Genomic DNA, 23,557 nt, shown 5'->3' on the forward strand with positions numbered 1-23,557 from the left:
AAGAAAGTTATCAATAATCATGATATCAACATTGATAGTGAATATACTGAGGTCTGTGCATAATCTGCACATACCAAAATACAGAATCTAAAATTGGCTCCTGAAAACATCAACTTTCAAGACATGTTAACAAAACGAATCTTCATTAGCTTTCTAGATTCATTTTATAGGTATGCCTGTTTTTAAATTATGCCCTCCCTGAGCCTTTGGGATGGAGCAGGCTACAAATCTTAACCATTAAATAAATGTGTGTAATACAATATAGAACCATGATGCATATATGCCTTGAAGCAGAGGACCAGAATTAAAGTGATTTTATTGACACACTAGTATTTTGAAGCCCGTTATAATAACGGGCGCTAGCCTTTTCCTCTCCCCTTTACTGTTTTTTTTTTAAAAATACTGACGACGACGCTGCCGCCGAAGTCCCACCCTCCCTCCCTCGCTCCCAACTTCCGAAACCACCTTACCCCTCCCGTGACAGTTGAGAAAAGAAAGACCTAAATTGAAGAGGGAGAGAGGAGCTCGCAAGCAGTGCTCCTCCCTCTGCAAAGGCTCTGCCCGAACTGGCGCTTGGGGCGGAAAGGACGCCTCTTCGGCCCCAAGCGCCAGTTCGGGCAGAGCCTTTGCAGAGGGGGGAGCACTGCTTGCGAGCTCCTCTCTCCCTCTTCAATTTAGGTCTTTCTTTTCTCAACTGTCACGGGAGGGGTAAGGTGGTTTCGGAAGTTGGGAGGGAGGGAGGGAGGGAGGGAGGGTGGGACTTCGGCGGCAGCGGTGGCGGCAGCATTTTTACTTTTACTTTTCTTCGGCCGCCACCCACCGCGGCCCGTGTCTCCGGCCGGGCCGGCCACCCAGGGCTCCGGCGGGCCCGACACCCACCGCCGCCGCGGCTCCAGCAGGCCCACCGCCGCCGCCCGCGGCTCCGGCCGGGCCCTCCGCTGCCCGGGGCCTCTCCCTTGTCGCCGCGGCGTGTCCTCTGGCCAAGGCGGCGGCGGCCAGTGTCCCCCAGCGCCGCTCACCCGGCTTCTTCGGGGCGGCCGCTTCTGGCCGCCCAAGATGGCCACCGGGTGCCGGTGGTCGTGTCTCCCTTGCTCTGTTCTGCGCATGCGCAGAACAGGCCAGGGAGGCACGGACACATGCTTGGTGTCCGTCCACAGACGGACACCAAGCGTTTTATTATAGAGGATAATTGACCTGATTTGCACATAGGTTTGTGAACATATAGATACCCAGCTATGGATTGTGGACATATTTCATTTCTTGTATTTCCCAGAGTGAAAGCAAAATGGGGTCAAACAGGGGTCTGAAGTTAAAGATATCATCACGTGATTTGTTCCCTTCTTTATGCTGCATTTTCCCACCTTTCTTCTAGATGATTGCACCTCCAGAACGTAAATATTCTGTCTGGATAGGGGGTTCCATATTGGCTTCTCTGTCAACCTTCCAGCAGATGTGGATCAGCAAAGATGAATATGAAGAAGCTGGTCCCTCTATAGTGCATCGCAAATGCTTTTGAGCATGCTTATGATTTACGCTACCTTATGGTATTTCACCACAGAATTTCCTTAGGGAGAGAATGCATATTTTAAGCTCCACCCCCCACCACTGCTTTTTCTGAAAGCACAATAAAAGGTTATGTTGATTCAGTAGATTGTCATTTTTGGATGCCTCATATTCACTTCAAATTAATTTTTCAAATGACGGAGGTCCTCAAAATTAATAGCAAGAAAGTATGCAATTCACTAGTCCTACAATGACTTCAAAATACTTTTCTACGAAGTTAATGTGCTTAGGAAGCTTCTCAGTACTGCCAGGTGGGCAGCAGGTATAAAGCTTTGTTTTCTGTAACAGATGGGAAAACCAGTGTAACTACATTTGAAATTAGATTGTTCAGTATTGCACAAAATGGCCTAAGTCAGTTGTGATAACAAACCATGGCTTGTTGGTGTGATAGTCAGTAGGCACAAGCCTTGGTCTCTTGTGCTTCCTCCTCCCCTTCCCCTCCCTTTGTGCACAAGGAGAGGAAACAAAAAGCTTCACTTCATAGTTTGCAACAAATCACAGTTTCCTGGTTTTGTCCAGATATGAGACACTACGGTATGTGCAGACCACAATTTGTTCACAAACCAGGATATCAGGCCAGAATTTGATAAGGCTTTATTTTGGAGATGTCATTATAAGCATCTGGTTAATGTTCTGCTTATTTTCCTCTTCTTGTTCCTTAGTGCTCTGAGCAATTAAGTGGCTTTTAATTAACTTTCTGGTACTGTCCTTGTTAGGCGAAAGTAATGGTTGCTGAATAAATAATAATCCATTCAAATATACTATCATTGGGAGTTTTAATGAATGTGTAATTAACCATGTAATGCTAATGTGACTTGCATTGATTGCATAGCAACTGGTTTATCTATTAAATAGATATGAATAAGCAAGCAGAATAGTTTGTTTTAATTTTGTTTATGAAAATATCTCTGGTAAATTTAGGAGTATTAACAATAAGCCCTTTTATGATGACATTTGTAGCAAATGAAAATGTTCTGGGCTTTTAGTAATGGGCCCAAACTCTTGCAGGTTAATGGAAATGAAGCCATCTACAAAGAAAACATGTCTTTTTCATGCCTAGATGCCAAAAACTCATTGGCCAAATAAGACTTGTTTTTGTGGTATATTTGTAGCTATGATGTTTACATACAGTGAGCTGCATGAAATAAATGGGAACGTTTGTATTTCTGAGTTAGGTATAAGAAAATGCATCCAGAATGAGTGATTGATTGGTGCAGTTCTTCTCTTGGAGTTTGTGGCTAATGGTTGTCTCCAGCTCTTGATAAATTGCCTAAAGGTGGTGGTTGTTGTGAAATAAGCTATGTTGTAGTGAACATCCTACTGCACGAGCCCATCCCTTCTTTCAGCCAAGAGGATTTAGGCAACCTGAGATTATGCAAAGGTTGCTAACATGGTTTGTTATTCATTATGATGTTTAAGACGTATTGGCATTGACAAGGAATTCAAGGTGTTTTTTGATTTTATGCCTTTATTTAGTATCTTGGTTATTCTCTACTACTACTACTACTACTACTACTACTACTACTACTACTAATAATAATAATAATAATAATAATTCGATTTCTATACTGCCCTTCCAAAAATGGCTCAGGGCGGTTTACAAAGAGAAATAAAACAAATAAGATGGCTCCCTGTCCCCAGAGGGCTCACATTCTAAAAAGAAACATAAGACACATACCAGCAACAGTCACTGGAAGTACTGTGCTGGGGGTGGATAGGGCCAGTTACTCTGTATTGATGATGTAGGGCCAGTTACTATGTATTTGGAAAAGGGTGGGGCTGAATTCTGCACTCCCGCCATATCTGTTTATTGAGATAATCCTCTCCTTCAGTCCTTGCTTTCCAGATAGGAGATCTTATTCTATTCCACATAGGCGATAATATACCAGTGGCACAGGGAGGGCATGGGCAGCCCATGTTCTTATAGGCAGCCAATCTCTTCAATGGTAGCAGCAGCATGCTACCCGCCTTGTTCCCTTCTGAGGCCACCTTGCTCACCCCTTCTCCTCTCCATGGTTTGCCGCCATGGTCACCTGGTGCCTCCCTGCAATATACCACTTTTTCCATTCGCCAGCTCTATTTCTGTGATCCAAAGAAAGCAGTAAAGGAGGACACTGCTTTCCTTTCCTTTCCTTGCTGCTGAAGTCTTAATTTTGCATGGGGAAAAGTTCTTTATGCATACAGTACATTTTAGGATATGTGCACAGTGCACACCAGTACTTCAGCAGGACATAGCCTTTAAAGAGACAATAACGTGTGAAAATGGGGGATTTGGTAATCTTCTGAAACGGTTACAACATTTTGTGGGTATGTAAGACAACCAATATTTGTGCTTCTCCCTGGAAAGACCAAGGAATGCTGATCCCTTTGTGCAGTGGGACAGAATATTACATGGTTAAGATCATCTACACCATGGCTTCCATTATGTGTGACATATACATTATGTCACACATTATGTGTGACATATTCCATTATGTGTGACATATTCCATTATGTGTGACATTATACACCATGGCTTCCATTCAGTGTGACATAGCCATTGTGAAGGGGGGCAACTGCGGAAATGCTGCTTCTGCAGCCACTACTTCACAACAGTGTAGGGGTTGCCTTAGAAGTCCACAACAGCCGTGGGGCACAGTGTTACAGCTCTGTAACATGTGCATCATGTAAGCTGCTGCTTGTACTGGGATTTGATTTAATTATGAAGGGAGATGAGTTAGAGACTTGTCTTTGCTCACTCATTTAAGTAATATCTTTTCCTAAAAGATACCACATTTCTGTTCCATGAAGCTTAACTCTATACTTAACACTATTTTTTATTTTTTTAAACAATACAGATATTCAAGATGCTGTGACTGTGAAATCTGTTTAACAATATGTTTTACAAATAAGTTTGGATTATCTCTCTCCCTCCTTCCCTCCTCCCTCTATTTTAGATGGAAGATCTTTAGATTCCAAAGTTCCTGCTGCCACTAACTGCATTGGTTGGTAGGCATTGCAAGGTAGACAATGTAACGGCAGTTTTTAAAAGTGCTCCCAGGGCATCCAGGAAATTCTGGTGGCAACTTGGGATCAGGCCTTCTCTGTAGCTGCTCCTGGGCTCTGGAGTGCACTCCCTATGGATATTAGAGGCTTAAGAGTTTTAGCAGCCTTTAAAAGAGCAATAAAATCTTTTTCTTTTTTTTTAGTGAGTATTGAAATGATTTAAACTGGTGTTAATTTTGTTTTAATTAGTTATTTATTTTTTATCAGTTTTTGTATTTGTGAACCACCTAGAGCCAACTAGGTGAGGCGGTATAAACATCTAATAAATAAATAAATAAATAATAAAATAAATTACAAGCTGGCTGCAAGCTGATCTTGGTAAACTGGTAGAAAGCATAAATAAATATGAAATTATTCAACACCTAGAAGAACAAGCCCTAATGAAGGAGAATCACCAAGCATGGTTTCTGCAAAGATAAGTTCTGTCTCCACTAACCTGTTAAAGCTCTTTGAGAATTTATTTATTTATTTATTTATTTATTTGAAGCATTTAATATACCACCTACTCCAAAGACTTCGGGCAGTGTACAATGACATGTAAATAAGGTAACATTAAAATTACAATCCAAAATTACATTAAAAATACAAATTAAAATAGATAATAGAAAGGAAATAAAGTAAACTACAGGGCAAATGCCCGGCGGAAAAGAAAGGTCTTCAGTAAGTACTTAAAGACTGGTAGAGAGGGGGCTAGATGAATCTGAAGGGGAAGAGAATTCCAAAGAAGTGGGGCAGCAACCGAAAAAGCCCTTTCGCGGGTCCTAGAACTCCAAACCTCTCAAAAATCAGGGCCATCTGAAAAAAGGGCCATCTGAAATATCTAACAGGACGGGATGTAACCGGATGGGAGAGGTGATTCTATAGGTAAACAGGTGCCAAGCCCCGCAAGGCTTTGAAGGTAAGAACCAGGGCTATGACTTGAATTCGGAAGCAGTTGCTATCCACAGAGGTTATCCAGTTCACATTGTACACTTCAACTTGCAAAAGGTTTTTGACAAAGTCCCTCACCAAAGATTCTTGACTAAACGTAGCAGTTGTGGGATATGAGGATGGATATCAGGGCTGCTCAGCTTCAGCCTTCCTGCAGATGTTGGCCTACAATTCCCATGGCCATTGGCCACTGTGGCTGGGGATTATGGGAGCTGGAGTCCAAAAACAGCTGGGGGGCTTAAGCTGAGTAGGCCTGGGTTATGGATTGGGACAGAGTTTGTCTGAAGAGACAAAAACTGTAAGCGTGGGCAATGTAGTGGAGTGAGGCTTTTTAAGTGTGTCAGTGCTAGGGCAGGACTTCCAGCTCTGCTCTTGAGGGTCACTGTACATGATTACAGCGCCTGCCCCGCCCCCCCATCTTTTATAGTATCTAAAGAGGGCTAAGGTCCACGTAAAATCTGCATTAGCTCTTATATTCTTATGGAATCCCAAGGATGGCAAGGGGCCCACAAAGAAAGGTGTGAAGTGAATCAGTTTTTCCATCGATAGAGATTTTTGTCATTCTTGTTCTTGGTTAATTATTTTGAGAGGATTGTGCATGACCTCATTGGTGCTACAGAAAGTACCCTGTGTGACACTGCAGTATATGTCAGGAGTATTGCCAGGAGCTGTCAGTGTAACAGTGTAATGTTGCACCACTGGAGACCCTGTGCACCTAACACAGGTGCTCAGAGGTGAATTGTCAGTTTTTGGCACCTGGCTAATAGATTACAACTGTAGTCATAAGTGCACTCATTAGGATTTCCTTCAGCATAATCATCCTTAGGATCACACTGAGCTATTTTAAAATTCCATTCCTTGTGAGGGTTTTTCTTTTTCTTTTTTGCATGATTATTATTTTTTTGAAACAACGCCATGACACTTCTTTAAAATTCCTTCTATACATATTCATATCTGATTAATGTCAGCACCAATGCCTGAAAAAACTGAATCCTTTGGGATGCACATTTTCAGAAGTTACTTTTAAAAGGACATGTGCCAAGTACCTCAAAAGGAAATAAAGGGGTAAAATATCCTATCGAACATTGCACTGTCACTGACAGTATGCCAGCACACACTGATAAACTTCTATTGAATCATCTATATTATTAATCCCCGTAGACGTGCCTCTGTGGGGATGCGTCCCGGCAACCCAGCGGATTGGCTGGGAAGCCGAGGCGCCGGATTGGTTGGGAAGCCGAGGCGCCGGATTGGCTAGGCGGTGGAGCTCACGCGCGGCAGGATTCATGAAACTGTTGAGCTGCTGCCCAGGGAAATGGCGGACGGGTGGCGGATGGCGGCGGGACCAGCCATGGCGGGCACTGCACGCCGCCAGTGTGAGGAAGCGGCAGCAGGAGCAAACGGGCCAGCAAGCCGGTCAGAAACCACAAGCGGGGAGAGGGGGGGAGAGAAGTGAGAGGGTGGGCGGTGGTTAGAGACACCTGGGGGAAGAGTTAGGGAGAAGGGGCTGAAGGGGGGTAGCCAGGGAGAACTAGGGGCGCAGATGCTATGCGCCCGGTCAACTAGTTTATATTATTTATTACCTATGTGGGGAAATAGTGTTGTACCATGGATAAAGTGATGACCATATCAGCTGCAGACATTTTCTCACCTGAAATGAAGTCAAACTGTAGCTCTCCTTTCTTGCTCTGACTGGAATTTTAGTCAAATAGAAGTCGCACACATAGAGAGTTTGAAAGGGGTGGGGTGGGGTGGGGGGTTAGGCCCTCTCTCAGGTTTGATGCCTGAAACATTGCTTCATAACAAAGTTGACCCTAGGTGGTGATATTGTATAATGCGAAATTTGACACGCTCTCCTATAAACATTCTTTTCTCATAATAAGCATGTCACAAATGGTTTGTGAAAGCAGCACTCTGGCAGAGAGAGAAAGGGGAAAACCCAGCAAAGGAAAATTATGCTATCAAAATAAAATATTCTGAAGTAGTCCAAAAACATATTTTTTTTGTCGTGGTGTAGTGGTTAGAGTGCTGGACTAGGACCGTGGAAACCCGAGTTCAAATTCCCATTCAGCCATGAAACTAGCGGGGTGACTCTGGGCCAGTCACTTCTCTCTCAGCCTAACCTACTTCACAGGGTTGTTGTGAGGAGAAACCTAAGTATGTAGTGCACCGCTCTGGGCTCCTTGGAAGAAGAGCGGGATATAAAATGGAAATAATAATAACAACAACAATAACAACACCTGTCTGACTGTGTAAACAAGAAATAATCAATATATAAAAGTTTGAAAATGGCATTAACTAGCATTCACAAGTAAATCTCCCAGGTGTATTTACTCTCTCAGAGCAATAAAAAAGCAAATAAACAGCCTCAAAGATATTTTTAGAATTCTCTTTTCCTGTACCATATATAATGGAGAAATGACATTTCCATGAGATGTACTTGAAAACAAAGCTTATGGAGACAGTATTCCTTTAAGGGAATTAAGGGAATATCATTGAGGCAGTGAATTAAGCCAATTTCATTTTCAAATGTGTTATTTCACAAATAAATACATTAAAATTGATACACAGAATTTTTCAGCAGATTTGTAATGCACTATTTAAGGGGAAGTCTCTAGAGTATTTGGGGGGCCAATGACTAACATATCACCGATAATCAAGTTACAAAGGGAAGGAAATGCATTTCAGAACACTGAAAATGGAAGGAGCCGATATATTAGGCTTTCAGTGCACCTCCAAGTTGGGTGAGTTGGCAGTTTTTTTACATCTGATCTGTTATGGTAGGTTTACCAGTTGTGTCCTGCTTCTTCACTTCTCCAAAATCCCCAAGGGCTTCTGCTAAAAGAGAAAAGAAGAATGCTGCTTGAGTCCATGTAAAGTGAGAAACAACTTTCTTCTGTGAAATGATTCTCTGGGCCCTGTCCTGTGGTCAATCTGAACAGGTGTTCCAGGCCAATTTGGATATACTGCCAGGACTAACTCAGTCGGCTTTTAAACCCTACCTCAGTGTGTGGATGCAGATTCTCACCCCCACTAAGCATATGAGGAGTCTCCCCCTCATTCTACTGAATTTCCCCCTGCCAAACCTAGTAAACCATATTTGTCCCCCACTTGACCACATTCAGATGTGCATATTAACTGCAGTTAACACTAACTGGAGTTAAAATTCCAAACTCCTATTCACGCCACAGATGTGCAGCTAACCGCCATTAGCCTAACTGGAGTAGAAGAAGAGGGGAGCCTCTCCCTGCCACTTGGCCTCCCAGCCTGATCCCAGCCAGCTCCGTGGTCAGACTGTGAGTAAAGCATCACCATGTCAGCTCGGCCATGATTGATTACGATTTCCAGTGTGGCATGCCGAGCACGATCGTGAATTTTCAGAGTGCTCTGCCTGCTCACGGCAAGGGAAAGCCCTTCAGATGCCCTGCAATGCCCATGCCACTTCTGCCCGTCATGGCACCACCGCCCCCCCAAGTAGGGTCCACTCCTGTACCCCAAAAGCACCACACAAACTCCAATTCCCAGGGGGGTAGAGGGCATGGGATTCCACTTTCTTTGAGAGAGGGGAGAACCCATATTCGCTAGAACAGGATATGCAGATGGGCCAGGGCAAAGGGTGCTGGGGTATGTGTGTCTGCCCCACCATGAACAGGGAAGATGTCACAAGGGGAGACCCCAGCAGAGCACTCCAGCCAGACCCATCACTAAGCTGCTGCAAGCAGCTTGCTGCCCAGTAGGCTCACATTCTCATGAGAGGGCCAGTCTATTGGGCATATGCCTGTGCCCACTAAGGCATTATCTCCACCCACGGACTAGCCAAATAACCACCCGGGAATCCAAGGGGGCCCTACTCTAGTGGGGCTCCCGTCTCTCTTTGTTGAAAAATATATTTTTAAAACACCTACTGCCCTCTCCCCAAATCCCTGTGCAAGCCTTGCACATACTTCTGAGGACATCCACACACCTCAAGTGCCATAGCCTGGCTGTGCGCACTGCCATGAAGTGGGCCAATGGGTCAGTGCATTCACTCCAGTTTTAAAGATCCTGCATCCAGTTCATCTGTGCTATGAAGCTAAGCGGGTGCTGCAAATCATGGGAGAGGACATTCTCCTCTGCTCCCTCAATTCCAGGGCAGCTGGATCAACTGCAGGGGCCACCTGCAAGGGAACTGGTTTCCCGGGCACCTCAACTGTTGTCCCTGGGAGCAGGAAAGCAGTCTCTGCCCACTGCTTCCCAACACACAGCTCTACTAGGAGCAACCATGGAGGGACACTCTCATGAGCAGGCATAATCCCCATGGCCATTTTGTGGACATGCTCATCATCATGTTTTGATGAGGGGTAACCAAGGCCTTGCTCATGAGTAACTAGGGGTGGAAACTCTCCCTCCCGAAGTGGCTGGGCCCACTTCACCACCCTTTCTTTGTAAAAAATAGAGCAGATCCCCTGGAACCTCCCTACAGACTTCCTCTGTGCTGACCTGTAAGCACTCAGAGGGTATCTAGACATCCCCTTTCCCCTTGCCCTGGTGTGTGCAAAGTGTTGGTGGAGGGCTGGACACTGGCATGGACCTTTCCACCCATTCAGAACTCTCGATTCCCAGTCTACCCTCCTGCTGTATGAAGATCTGCAGGTACAGGGATGGACAGGAGAGGCAAGCTCCCCACCACCCACTCTCCAGACAATGCTGGAGAGTGGGGTGGCCATTCTAGGGTGTTGTAAAGACTACACTCATGCACATGGACATGCGGGCAGAAAGGGGGCACGGTATCGTGGCAGCCTGCCCACGGTCCCCAGGACTAGGAATGTGTTCCCTGGAATAGCACTCCCCATGGCCTTGAGGCAGAAAAAGTCCTTGCTCTATTCAGAGCACCCATGGCCTGACATGAGAGTTCATGAGGAAGATGGAGAAGGGGATGGATTGCCCTCTTGAATCAGTTCTGCAATACTCCTCTCCATCTCATGAGCTGTACGGGGGTGTCCCCGTGGCCTATCATTCCTAGGCCTGGCCACTGAACCCTGGGTTGGGTGGCAGTTTCCTTGAAAAAGGATTTCAGCTGACCCAAGACTGTCCTTATTGACCTGTCTTGCTCATGAGCTAGCCTCTGTGAGCACGAACCCCCAAAAGAGGAGGGGCTGGGACCCCCTTCCCCTCGCTTTCTGTGTGAAAAATAGAGCTTGGCTGCTCTGGAATCCCTTCCACCTTAGTCTGCACTCTTGTGAGAGAGAGGTCCATGGGGTAATGGGCTAAAGTTCCAGCATGCAACAAGAGCACCACCTTGTGCAATGGGAGTACCACCTCGTACAGTTTGCATTAGTGCCCCATAGATGGTTGTTCTCATGAGTAAGATTTAGGGAGCAAGCATCACCACCCAGGGAAGGGGCTGGGCTCCCCTTCCCCACCCTTTCTGTATGAAAAATAGAACTTGGCTGCTCCAGGATCCCTTCTGGAAATCTGCCTTTTAGACCCTGTCAAAAGAACCTCCATACAAAACATTCTCATGGAAGGTGTGGGCAGTGGGCTGTGGAACAGAGCCCTCCAGCCATTCGAAACTTCCAGGTTAAGGCCGGCGATGCAGCGTATGTAGATCCTGAAGTGCATTGCTTCCAGGAGTAGAGAGCTCTGGGTTCCAGCCACCCTGGGACAGCTGCGTCACCTATTGGGGGCTGTGGGTAGGGGTGCAAATTCCACATTGATAGGTGGGTTGGCAGGTTGCAGGGTTTGACAGCAGCTTGGCGGCAGTCATGGAGATCATGAAAGCACTTGCTCAAGTGCCCATCCCTACAGCTTTCCTGCATGGAGCATCCTTCCTCACTCCCCTTAGTCTGCCACTCTCTCTCTCTCGAGAGCAGTCCATGGGGTAATGGAGTGCTCTTTATCATACTTTGAGACCACCACCTGGTACAACATGAGTACTATTTGGCATTTGTGACACACATAAAGTTCTTCTTTGCAACTCACACATTGTTCTTCTTCACATACGGATCCACATATGGATCTTCTCGTGAAGAAGACTATAGGAGCAAATCTTCCCACCCATGGAAGGGGCTAGATCCTCCCTTCCCCATCCTGTGTGAAAAAATAGAACTTGGCTGCTCTAGCTTGCCTGCTTAGGTCTGCCTTTTGGCTTATCCCTCCTGGCGCCATGATGGGTTGCCCTGCTTGTGTTGCCACTTGGGGTGTCTGTGCTTGTGGACACCCCTGACTGTTGCCCACAAACGGCTGTGCGGCTTGACAGGCTGGCCAGTCTGAGATGGGGTGTGTTTGTGTCCTTGTAGCTGCACAACTGACAGGAGGGGATGTGGCCATTTTTCCAAGCGGCTGCCAGCAAGAAGTGCCGAAAGCAGGGAGCAACCGTATCCTTGGGCAGGTCTGTGCCCCTGCCTCTATGATTGGGATTTGGAAATGGGCGCTTAACTATGGTTATGGGTGAATCTGCCTTCTTGTGTAACAGTTCAGCGGCACAAAATGTGGTCGGTGGTGAAGCTTAAAGAAAACCTCAGGTTACAATTGGAGCCTGTTGGGGAAAACTGGAGTTAACTTTAGACCCTCAACAGTGGTTTTGCACATTCGGGCATAGTACAGTTATAAACTCTGGCAGCCTTAACTGCAGTTAAAGTGTACGTGTGAACCAGACCCTCAAATATCTTTTCTTGAAGTGCAATTGAAGTGAGGAGTTTTCTTTAAGCTTCTCCTCTGTCTGCACGCCTGGCTCAGCAACTTAATTTCTGGGAGCTCCATGTTGTAGTTGCTTGCTGTAGCTACAAGCCTCAAATAATCAGCTTAAAACTAAGGCAATCATTCCATGTTCTTGGTACCACGTCTTGTGGAAGCTGCTGACCAGTGATTAATTCCCACATGGCTGAGGAAACAATTAAGTGATCCTCCAGCCACATGAATCCGAGCCAATAATCTGTATCTTTCCCACATAAATTAGCATCCATTGCCCATTGCAGGGCCAGTTCCATGGAAGAAACCCAGATCTTTGCCCATGTAGTAGGGCTATATACCGTAAATGTTCTCTATACTCAATTCAAATTCATTCAGAAATTAGCCTACTCCTTTCCCTAGTTTTAATGTGGCTAAAATTCCCCAACCCCCAGTCAATCTATGCTCCGCAAACACCTGGGAAGCTCCCATGCTTCTCGGTCCTGTACCCAATGTGTCAGGCAAGTGAGCAAGCTTGAAAAGTAGATCTTAGGGCAGACCTGTTCAACTTAGGTCCTCAGCTGTTTTTGGACTACAACTCCCATAATCCCCAGCCACAGTGGCCAATAGCCAGGGATTATGGGAGTGGTAGGCCAATATCTGCAGGTGGGCCGAAGTTGAGCAGTCATGTCTTAGAGGAAGGTAAGAAAAGTAAGGGTCACTCAGTCACAAATGCTATGAAACGTTACTCCACAACTTTCACATGGCTAAAGCTGGATTAGAATGTGGGGGAGGGAGGCACTTGCTGAAACATGTCAGCATGTTTCCAAGCCATAAAAGCACCCTCTATCGCAAAAGGGCCATTTAAAGGGAACTGAATGTGACCAGTTAAATAATCCACCCTGAAATACAGATAAAATAAGTATGTTCCTCATGCTGGGCATAATTGCTGAGTAAATAGCCACTGTGTTGAGTCTATGGTGTCACCCCATAGCCCAGAGATAAATGGTCTTTCAGAATGTCCAGGACAGAAAACTATGGACGTCCATCTACTTCACAGAGACACAGCCACATAATGGTTTTCCAAAGTCACCAGTTCAGAATCATTCTGTCTGAGACAGACAGCTCTCCATGGAGCAAATAAATATCTTGAAAACATTGCTAAAGGAAATTACCCACATTCTGTGTTGATAGTTTTGGAAAAATGTAGACAGTAGCAGATTCTTTAAGGACAGCATCCATGAATAAAACTGGAATCACCGTGTACATAACTGCAATGCTCTCCTTTTCTTTTCTTTCCAGCAAAACAATATTCTGTATTCAGAAGTCCTTGTTTGATATCAATATTCATCGAGCCAGCTGGGACTGAGGTTTGAATTCTCTATGCTTAGAATATGAATCTACATTTTGCAACTGATTTCATTTTCATTATGGAAGGTGCTTGATTATATTTTGAATATATTCCCAAATGCAAATGACTCCTATTCAAAATTAATGGCCTGATATATTTTGAAATTGGAATTGAGTACATGCTGAGTGCAGAAGGAAGGAAGGAAGGAAGGAACCAACCAATCAGAAGCTTTTGAGCTGACAAACCTCTTCTTCAGTGAAGGATGTGTGTAAACCATTTCATTTTTGTCTGCTGTTCTCCCTTTACAAACTTGCATTTTCTCTTAATACAGTATATCTGTTGTATTCTAGCTAGTAATATTTTATGTTTTGTTGTTGATGTTTTTCCCAGTGAGGATCCTGTAGAGTGTGTGTTGGGATGGAGTGTGTTAGTGTGGAGTCAGAAAGGAAAAGGGAGGGTAAAGAGAAAATTGATGATGATGATGATGATGATGATGATATTTCTATCCTGCTCTTCCTCCAAGGAGCCCAGAGTAGTGTACATGGTTATGTTTATCCTCACAACCACCCTGTGAGGTAAGTTAAGCTGAGAGATACGTGACTGGCCCAGAGTCACCTAGTGAGATTCAAGTTGTTTCTGAATACATGCTTAGTTAAATTACATAAGATTAGAGAAGTCCCTGAACTGCGGTTGAAGCACTTTCAGGAAAAAAGGACAGAGAACTTTAAGAAAAAAGAGAGCAGGTCCTTACCTGTTCTTTGCCACCCCATTCTGCTTCCTGCTGGGGTGATGCACATCCCAATAACCACCCGTGCAGAGCCAGCATGCAAATTGTGCCCGTGCATGCACAGACCTGCTCTCCTTTTTCTTAGTTCCCTTTCTAATTTCCCTAAAAGTCCTTGAACTGTGCTTCAAACCATAGTTCAGGTACATACCGAATCTTACATAAGATTATTTTGTGTTTATGAGAGAAGCAGCTATAAATCATCTGGTAATGAGGCTTTGAACCAGCTATGCGTATGAGCCTGTAAAGCTTGTAAATGTTCCTGCAACCCAGTTTCATTGCATTACCGGGCCTACATTTCTGAACTGCTTTCTGCTATTGCTGCTGTTGACTGTTTCTCCAGCTCCCTGACCTGTTCAACCCCTGAAGGTACTTCTTGTTCTCAATCCTGGACTCTGTTGTTCACTGGATGCCCATTGCAGCATGGCTCAGATCCCACCAACAACCTTCTTCTTGTTCACCCCAGGAGAACCCGCTATTCCCTGGAATCAATGGAGGTCCTGTTTCTGCAATTACCTCCTCACCATGCAGAGCCCTAATTTTACTCCAACAAAGCATAAGGCTATATTGCTTCACTGCCTGGGCCCTAATATATAACCATTTGCCCTTTCCTGTCAACTTGGAAGGGGGTGCCTATTCTTATTAAGCTGCTCTTCAAGCCTTAGATAACCATTTCAACTCTACTTAGATTGTGATTGCTGAGCGTTACAAGGTTTATTCTACATCCAAACTGCCTGGTGAATCTATCCATCAGTATGTCACAGCATTGTGTACCTTAATTGTAATCTGTGAGTTTGCCAATTTTACTAATGAAATTATCAGGGATCAGTTTGTTATGAAAACAAACCAATCCAAACTGCATGAAAAACTGCTGTTGGAATGCAAACTTACCTTGGATACAGTTATAGAGATGGCTAGGAGGGTGGAAAATACTCTTCATGTGCCAAATCACTCTCTTTGGTACTCCAAATCAAACCTCCTGAAATCCAGGATGTTGTCTAAATCCTTCCAAACCAGATCTTCTCATATGGCTCTGCAGTCCACTCCATTACTCATTCATCTTATGATAAGGATGAGGCAGATGAACCACTTCCTGACAGCGTTTTAAGTGTGACAGAATCAGAGCCTGCTTCTCCACATTGTCAAGTTAAACTGAATGGACACCTAAAAGACTTCAAGACTTTGTCACCGAATTAAAATTAATTCAATTTTGTTTGTTATAAAGGGGAGGGATGTGTTGTATTCTATCTAGTAATCTTTTTATGTTTCGTTGTTGAGAAGTTTCTCCCAGTGGGGATCCTGTAGAGAGTGGAGGGGGGGTACAGTCAGAAAGGAAAAGGGAGGGAAAGGAGGATCCGCTATAAAACATCATTCTTTGGAATTAAAGGTTGGGGAAAGGCTAGATGCTATTCTAAAATAATGAGTTTATGTGCACAATATGGTGAAAAAAGTGTGATCACATACTGGGAAGGGGAAGCTCAGCAATGGATTGTGAAGTCACTTTGGGATTGTGAAGTTTGTGAGCTTAGTCTCTGCTAAAAGTCGTCTTGTAAGGTAGCTGGGCTGAATGGGTGCATGTCTGCAGTGGTGCAAATTCAGCATAAAACAAATACAATCAGGCTTAGGAATAACTATACACACACACACACACACACACACACACACATTTTATTTCCAAACGAGTTGTGAGAAGGTTTGTACCTTGAAGTTTTTCACACTGTGCTTTTAAAGCCCTATAACTCGCATCCCCTCCGAAATAGAGGGGGTGCATCCACATATCAGCCAGATTTATCCCAAAGTCCCTGCTAGTTATCGGGGAGTAGTTCACACACAATTCAGATTTTTCACTGCACGTTAGTGTGTAGCCCGATTTATATCAAGGTAAAAGAATCCACTATTTGTTTCAGTTTTTTGGGAGAACTTTGAGTTTGCAGTAGAGTCTCCCAGTATACTCATGGTAAAGCCTGGTGTGTGTAAAAGTCCCTTTTTAATTATACAAAATAAGCTCTTTTCATGATCAGTGAGAAGAGCTTCAGGCATGTCTGCGGGGAGAGTGGGTTAACTTACCCCTCTCCACATACGATCGCTGAGCTGTCCCAAAGAAACATATCGAGAAATGTACAGCAAAACATAGAAATAGAAAATTGCATTGGAGCTCAGGTTTCTCCGCACTTATCAGCTTCTTGAGTAGCAGTATAGTAAAGAGCCATATGGTATTTTACCTTATGTTGCAATGTGAATGAGCTTAGGAGGATAAAGTTAGACAATTATATAGGCCACTATCTCTGCATGTTACACGTAATGGTGAAAAGTGAATGCATGAATGGCTTGTACTTCTGCTTTTCCACCTTCCAGTGTAATAAGCCCAGAGGAAAATTGCACATCTTCTCCACACTGTGAATTTTAGCATAGAGAGGGGCAGTGAACAAGATGATGATAATTGTTATTCTATCAGGCCTCTCCATTTTAAAAACAAAATACCCAAAGCGGTTCACATGGAAATTAAAACAAAAAATTAAAAAACAAAATGTTAAACTTCACCAAGGAGCAGCAGATAATAAAATCATTTTACCCTGCACAAGTTATTCCAGTGAACTTTAGTTGGCATCCAGGTGAAGTGAAGTCCTCACTTCTGTAGCTGGATACACCTCGAATTGAGGGCATGCCTGGACCAGCAACACTCCCAAAGACAACACCCCTCACTAGCAGGAAATCATGACTGACCTTTTCCACGCACACTCATGTTATACCCCAGACTGCCGTTTTCAGGACAATTTGTAGGTACAGCTTTTTTCTGACTCTTATGTGATGCATTGGAGGACTAATCGGGCGAAAGCCGGGAACTATTGTTTCCCGTATGAATGTTATGCAGTGGAGATTGTTGTGAAGCAGCAATAAATTGCAGTATGGAAAACCTCAACATGTCTAATCCTTAAAAAAACAAAAACAAACCACCACCACTGTAAACATAACCACATATTGTGACCATGAATTCTATACAACCATTATGCATGATACAGAGTAGTATGTTCTTGTGTGCCCAGCAGATGTAACATACTTTTTGGGGTGTGATTTAATCTTTAATATATTCAAAAGCAGGCCGTTGAAGCTTCTTGTGAATGTTGTCCTCTTCCCACTGATTACTTAAATTGCACCTCTTGGGCAGTTCGCATGACAGACTTTGTTTGTAGAAAGCTGTTGCCCAGAGAAATCAAGGTATATGTTACCCTGCAGCTTCCATGGCAGCTGGCTGTGGGATGCAATGTTTTCTGCACACAGATGGCCCACATTCTTCTGCCAGACACAGTTGTGAGGAATGTCCACCCCCCACACAACAGTTTTTATTTTTTTTTTCCCTGGCACTCTCATAAATAGCATTTTAAAATTGCACATCATACCCTAAATCAGTAGTCTGGCTCACACACCGAGAGAACACTGAATTAACATGACATGACCCAGAGATGCAAAGGGATTTCTTTCATTACCAGCATTTTGATGCAGGGGAGAGTACGGGCTGTGTTTCCAGGACAACCACCAATGCAAAGAGAGCCAAACACAGGGAAGAGCAAGTTTTTTATGAGGAGGAAATCAGTTCAAACCACATCCTTTAAAATGCACCCATGAAACAATAAAAACTCCTTGCAGAAATTAGTTACAGGAGAAAGTGGCAAGCTATAAAGCCTAGGAAACACCAAGGGCTTTTCCAGTTTTATATTGCAATAAATGTGCAGCTGTTAATCATTTGTTGCATGGGACCCAATCTCTTGCATCCTGGATATTACTGAAAAACTTCCTTTATCATCTGAAAAGGCCACAAATAATCTACATGCATTCACACTTCTCCCCTGGAAAGAGGAGAAGAAAAGCACTGCTGGATCAGACCAAAGGCCCATCTAGACCAGCACCTAGTCTTCCACAGTGGGCAACCAGATTTTCATCCTCCTACAGAAAGCAATCACAAGAAATTCTAAAAAATGAAATGGGTCATTTCAAGACAATCTTGGCTGCATAAAGTCTCTCCCCCCCACCAAAAAAATTGTTAGCAAGCTATCATGCAGCCTCCCTTACTTGTATCCAATAGAACAAATAAAACAACAGTTAAGCTGTAAAAGAATATTGATGCATAACATGCCATTTAAATTATTCAGTGATATATGTGATAACTACAATACTTTCAAAAGTGTGACAATCTTATAAATCAAAGATCTGAAAAAGTGTGCGTGTGAACATATGAGTAAAAAGAAAAATTAGCATCTTTATAAATTGTCCTTAGTTTAGAACAACGGTGTTTACTCCGAGTAAGGACAAATGTGTTAGCCAAAGTTTTCTGGTACTTATGTGTGGATGAAGTAAACTTTTTATATTCCCTGTATCTTCTCTAAGGAATCGCTTTAAGAACGGTAATGGTTGCGTACACCAGTGTATTTTGCATGTGTGTGATAAGAGGTAGCATATAGGCATGTGCACGAACCTGTTCGGAGGTCCTTTTATGGGCCTTCAAACAGATTCGAACACTGGCCAGTTTGAACATCTGGCAGGGGTGGGGGTAGGACTTAGGGTGGGGGAGGGTGCACTTACCCATCCCCCCACTTTCTCCCCGCCAGTGCTGGAGTTTTGTAAAATCCCTCAGGGTGGCAGCATACCTCCCTGCCACTTCTTCTTTCTGGCCAAAAAATAAGAAGGGGCAGCAGGGAGGTATGCTGCCGCCCTGAGGAATTTTACAAAACTCCAGCGCTGGTGGGGGGAAATCAGGGGGAGGGGTAAGTACACCCTCCCCTGCCCTTAAATTCCTAAAAGAAAACAACCCTGCCCATTCGAGCCACCCCTTCCCGGTTCTGTGCACATCCCTAGTAGTGTATTGGGTGCATTGCAAACTCCAGCAGGTATTTAATAGTTTTAAGGAGCTGCAAACCTATAGTTTTTTTTTTAAAAACTCCAAACAAGATGGAAACATGGATGGATATGAAGTGACTTACATCAAATCCTATACTTCTTCCAGGCTCTTGTCATGCCCCCGATGATGGCCTAATGTTACACCAATTGCAGAGGTAAAAAAGCGCCCACTGAAGTTAATGGAGAACAAAAAACCCACTGAAGGTCCCCACTAGTTCCTGCTTCATCCACTCAGTCATAATACAGTCATAATTGCAGCCAGCACATGTGCAGAAGCGGGTTTGGGGTAACTCGCAGACTTGCTTGAAGTAGCCATCAAGGTGTCTGGAACAGCTTCTCCCTCCCTCCCTTTCCAGCCTATACTGCAAATCTAATTGGCTGGCTGAGTGGGGGCATGACTGCACAGTTTTATATCTCCTTCACAGGGCTTTTACTTTAAAAAGGTAAAGAGTGCCGTCGAGTCGATTTCAACTCCTGTCGCCCATAGAGCTCTGCAGTTTTCTTTGGTAGAATACAGGAAGGGTTTATCATTGCCTCCTCCTGCACAGTATGAGATGATGCCTTTCAGCATCTTCCTATATCACTGCTGCCCGATATAGTACCAGTGGGGATTCGAACCAGCAACCGCCCTTAATTTCTTTCAGTGTCTCCCCCTACAAAGCAGTCTCTCTTGCTCTCTTCCTGTCCTGCAGCAAATTTCCCCAGAAATGCAGTTTTTTTTTAAATGTTAAAGCCCCTTATTCTGTCAACATAAATTTTTGAACAAGTTGCCATTTTGTGACTGGTTCCATTTCCCCAAGTTACCACTTTGTGCTGGTAGCCTTAACTCTTGCAAAAAAGGAGGAGGAGGAGGAGGAGGAGGAGGAGGGGAGAAGGAATGGGGTAAAGCTATAACTGAGTGATTGGGTTCAAAGAACCTGGGCCTCCAAGCTCCTGAGAGCCCCCCAGCTCCACCCCTCCCTATTTTCTTCATTATCTCCCTCACTCCGAGGGCCTGCTGGAGAGAGGGACAAACACAGGTCCCCTCTCCCCTAGCTACGCCCCTGGTGGTGGTGGTCTGGAAGTTGAGAAAATTCTCAATGGACATTCTCAGATGAGAGAATGAAATCTGAGACCATGGCAGAATTCAGAAATAACATGAAACTGGAGGTTGGTGAACCCACAGTTTAAATTCTAAACTGTAAATCATAAGTTTGTTCCCTTAGACTTAGACTGACTGTCTTGAACCCAGACAATGAGGGAGATAGAGATTCAAATAAGAACTATAGTGTGTCCTTATTACAAGCATATGCAGGATTCATTCTAGACAGTGGGTCCACAATTCACATCTCAAATCACCTGGATACTGAACTGTTTGGTGTTCCTAAAGAGATGGTTCATTTGGGCAATAATACTACAATTAAAGCAAAGAGAAAAGGCGAAGGAATTTTGTATTGCAAATTACCAGATGGATCAATTAATGAATTTCTAGTGAAAGATGTTTTGTATATCCCTGACTTCTCAGGCTCCTTGCTTTCATTATCCAAGCTAGAGAAACAAGGCTGTGAACTGTATATTAGAAATGGACAATGTGTTGTTACTCAGAATGGAGAAGTTTGCCTTGTAGGTACTGAATGCAAAGGCCTGTACAACGTGCAGGAGCAACCTGTGTCAAAGACAGACAGAGAAAAACCAGCCTGGTCCAAACCTGAAGCAAGTCAGTCTAATGAAGTGAACCTTGCTCAGTCATGCTTGCATGAGAACTGCTTGCAACTGTGGCATAGACATCTAGGACACAGGAGCTATAAATCAATCCAGAACATGAAGGAAAGTGGATTAGCTGATGACATTGATTTTGTACCATGTGACATTGTGACTGTGTTTGTTGTCTTGAGTCCAAAGCAGTTAATAAGGCATTTCCTAAGCAGAGTGAAATGAAGACCAGAAGACCTCTAGAGCTGATTCACAGCGATATATGTGGACCACTACCAGCAACCATAGGTAATTTCAAATATTTCTTAACATTCACTGATGATTATGTACAATATACAGTTATCTTTCTACTAAAGGAGAAATCACAGATGCTTGAGAAACTCCAGGACTATGTGGCAATGGCGAGCAACAAATTTAGGCGGAAGCCAAAGATCCTGCGGACAATGGAGGAGAGTATATATACAGTGCCACGCAGCAATTCCTGAGAGAACATGGACTCATAAGAACATAAGAACAGCCCTGCTGGATCAGGCCCATGGCCCATCTAGTCCAGCATCCTGTTTCGCACAGTGGCCCACCAGATGCCGCTGGAAGCCACAGATAGGAGTTGAGGGTGTGCCCTCTTACCTGCCATTTCTCCCCTGCAACTGGTACTCAGAGGCATCCTGCCTTTGAGGCTGGAGGTGGCCCACAGCCCTCCGACTAGTAGCCATTGATAGACCTCCTCCATGAAGTCATCCAAACCCCTCTTAAAGCCATCCAGGTTGTTGGCTGTCACCACATCCTGTGGCAGAGAGTTCCACAAGTGGATCATGCACTGTGTGAAAAAGTACTTCTGTTTGTTGGTCCTAGACCTCCTGGCAATCAATTTCATGGAGTGACCCCTGGTTCTAGTGTTGTGTGAGGGGGAAAAGAATCTCTCTCTCTCTCCACTTTCTCCACGCCATGCATGATTTTATAGACCTCTATCATGTCTTCCTTCAGTCGTCTTTTTTCTAAACTAAAAAGCCCCAGGTGTTGTAGTCTTGCCTCATAAGAAAGGTGCTCTAGGCCCCTGATCATCTTGGTTGCCCTCTTCTGTACCTCGAATAATGTGTGACAACAACAACAAAAACAACTAAAAACCCTTCTCCCACAGACTACTCTCTCAGAGTGTCAGGCTATTGGAACTCTATATCGAGCTATATCTATATTACACACACACACACACACACACACACTTCACAATATATAGTCATGTGACTTGCCTCTAGGGGGCCCCTCGAGGCATGGGGGCCCCCAGGAAGCTGCCTCCCCTTGCCTAATAGTAATTACCCCCCTAGTGTGGGACTATTTAGGTGGAGAGCTCTTAGGAGCACGGCGGTGCCATTGATGTCTGAAGAAGCACTTGCATGGCATGGCATTTAAAGGATTTAAATGCCCTTTCTGTTGGGAATTCTCTCTGGTAAGAGATACCCTTCTATTACAGCAGAGTGCACAGAGGCAAAACACAACGGAGTCTGCTCAGCCATGCGTGTCTGCTAAGAGCCAAAAGAAACTTGGAGCCAGTTCATAGTTCCAAATCAATATAAGAAGTATTTACTGGAGAACTCCATTCTAGATAGGAAAGTGGAGAGATAGTATCTCTAATCTAGCTAGCTAACTGGATACAGAAAGATGCTCTCTGCATCTCTGCACACATGGTGCAGAGAGGGGGATGAGCATGTGTGATAGCGAGAAGAGAGGAAGGGAGGGAGGGAGGCAAGAAGGAAGGAAGGAAGTTCCTGAGAGTAGCAATCTACATATCAAAGGGATAGTGTCAGAGCAGTAGAGAGGAGGAATGAGCAATGTCTTGACCCATCTAGCCCTCTGACTCACTAGTCTGTCCCCCTCTGTCACTGAGGCATGAGACAGCACTAAATCTTTCACTTCCAACACCCCCTCTTGATGTCTCGTGACTCAGTTCACAAGATTCATTTTCTTTCTCAATTTTTCAAAGCAGGGTCTTGGTAGTGGCTTAATGAGTAGATCTGCAAGCATTTCATTTGTTGGACAGTAGATCAGCTTGATTAGTCCATTCTTTTGCAGATTTCTCACTTCATGGTACTTCACATCGATATGCTTGGTTCGCCTTTTTACATCTTCTTGTTTGGGGAATTAAATGCAGCTTTGGTTGTCTTCATACACTGGTACAGGCTGTGGTACATCTATACCCAGATCCTTCAGTAATTGACACAGCCACTATATCTTGTGAAAGCCCTGTGCAGCAGATACATATTCTGCTTCAGTGGTAGGTGATGCTGTTATGTCTTGCTTGGTGCTCGACCAGCTTATGGCTCCATCTCTATAGAAAATTATGTGACCGCTGGTGGATTTCCTTTTTGTTAGGTCTCTACCCCAGTCTGCATCTATGTACATTTTGGTCCACTGCTAGCTGGTAGCTTGAGCTTAAAGTGTGCAGTACCCTTTAGGTACTTAACAAGTCTCTTAATTGCATTCCAGTCATTGACTGTTGGTGATGCAGTCTTTCTGCAAAGTAAGCTAACTGCTGTACTGATATCTGGCCTAGTGAGTGTACTAATGTATAGAAGCTTACCCAATGCTTCACGATATCTATGGTTGTCAGATAGTGGCTCAGTTTGATCTTCTTGCTTTATGTAGTTCACTTCCAT

General features: G+C 44.3%; 1 protein-coding gene and 1 long non-coding RNA gene across 4 annotated transcripts in view; both read left to right on the plus strand.

The window, feature by feature from the left end:
* The window catches only part of LOC128350516 (actin, alpha skeletal muscle B), a 40,373-nt gene extending 37,941 nt beyond the window's left edge, over nt 1-2,432 (plus strand). For all 3 annotated transcript variants that reach the window (XM_053308943.1, XM_053308936.1, XM_053308939.1), the window contains one exon: nt 1,373-2,432. In XM_053308943.1, coding sequence (XP_053164918.1) covers nt 1,373-1,516 — 144 coding nt within the window. In that variant the 3' untranslated portion in view covers nt 1,517-2,432. The remainder of the gene's footprint in view (nt 1-1,372) is intronic.
* Nucleotides 2,433-6,068: 3,636 nt separating this feature from the next.
* On the plus strand, nt 6,069-17,241 carry LOC128350535 (uncharacterized). The gene is made up of 2 exons (XR_008319350.1): nt 6,069-6,954; nt 13,489-17,241. It is a non-coding gene; the product is annotated as an uncharacterized LOC128350535 (long non-coding RNA).
* Nucleotides 17,242-23,557: the final 6,316 nt, after the last annotated feature.

This window comes from Hemicordylus capensis, chromosome 1, assembly GCF_027244095.1.
Source record: "Hemicordylus capensis ecotype Gifberg chromosome 1, rHemCap1.1.pri, whole genome shotgun sequence".
NCBI lineage: Eukaryota > Metazoa > Chordata > Lepidosauria > Squamata > Cordylidae > Hemicordylus > Hemicordylus capensis.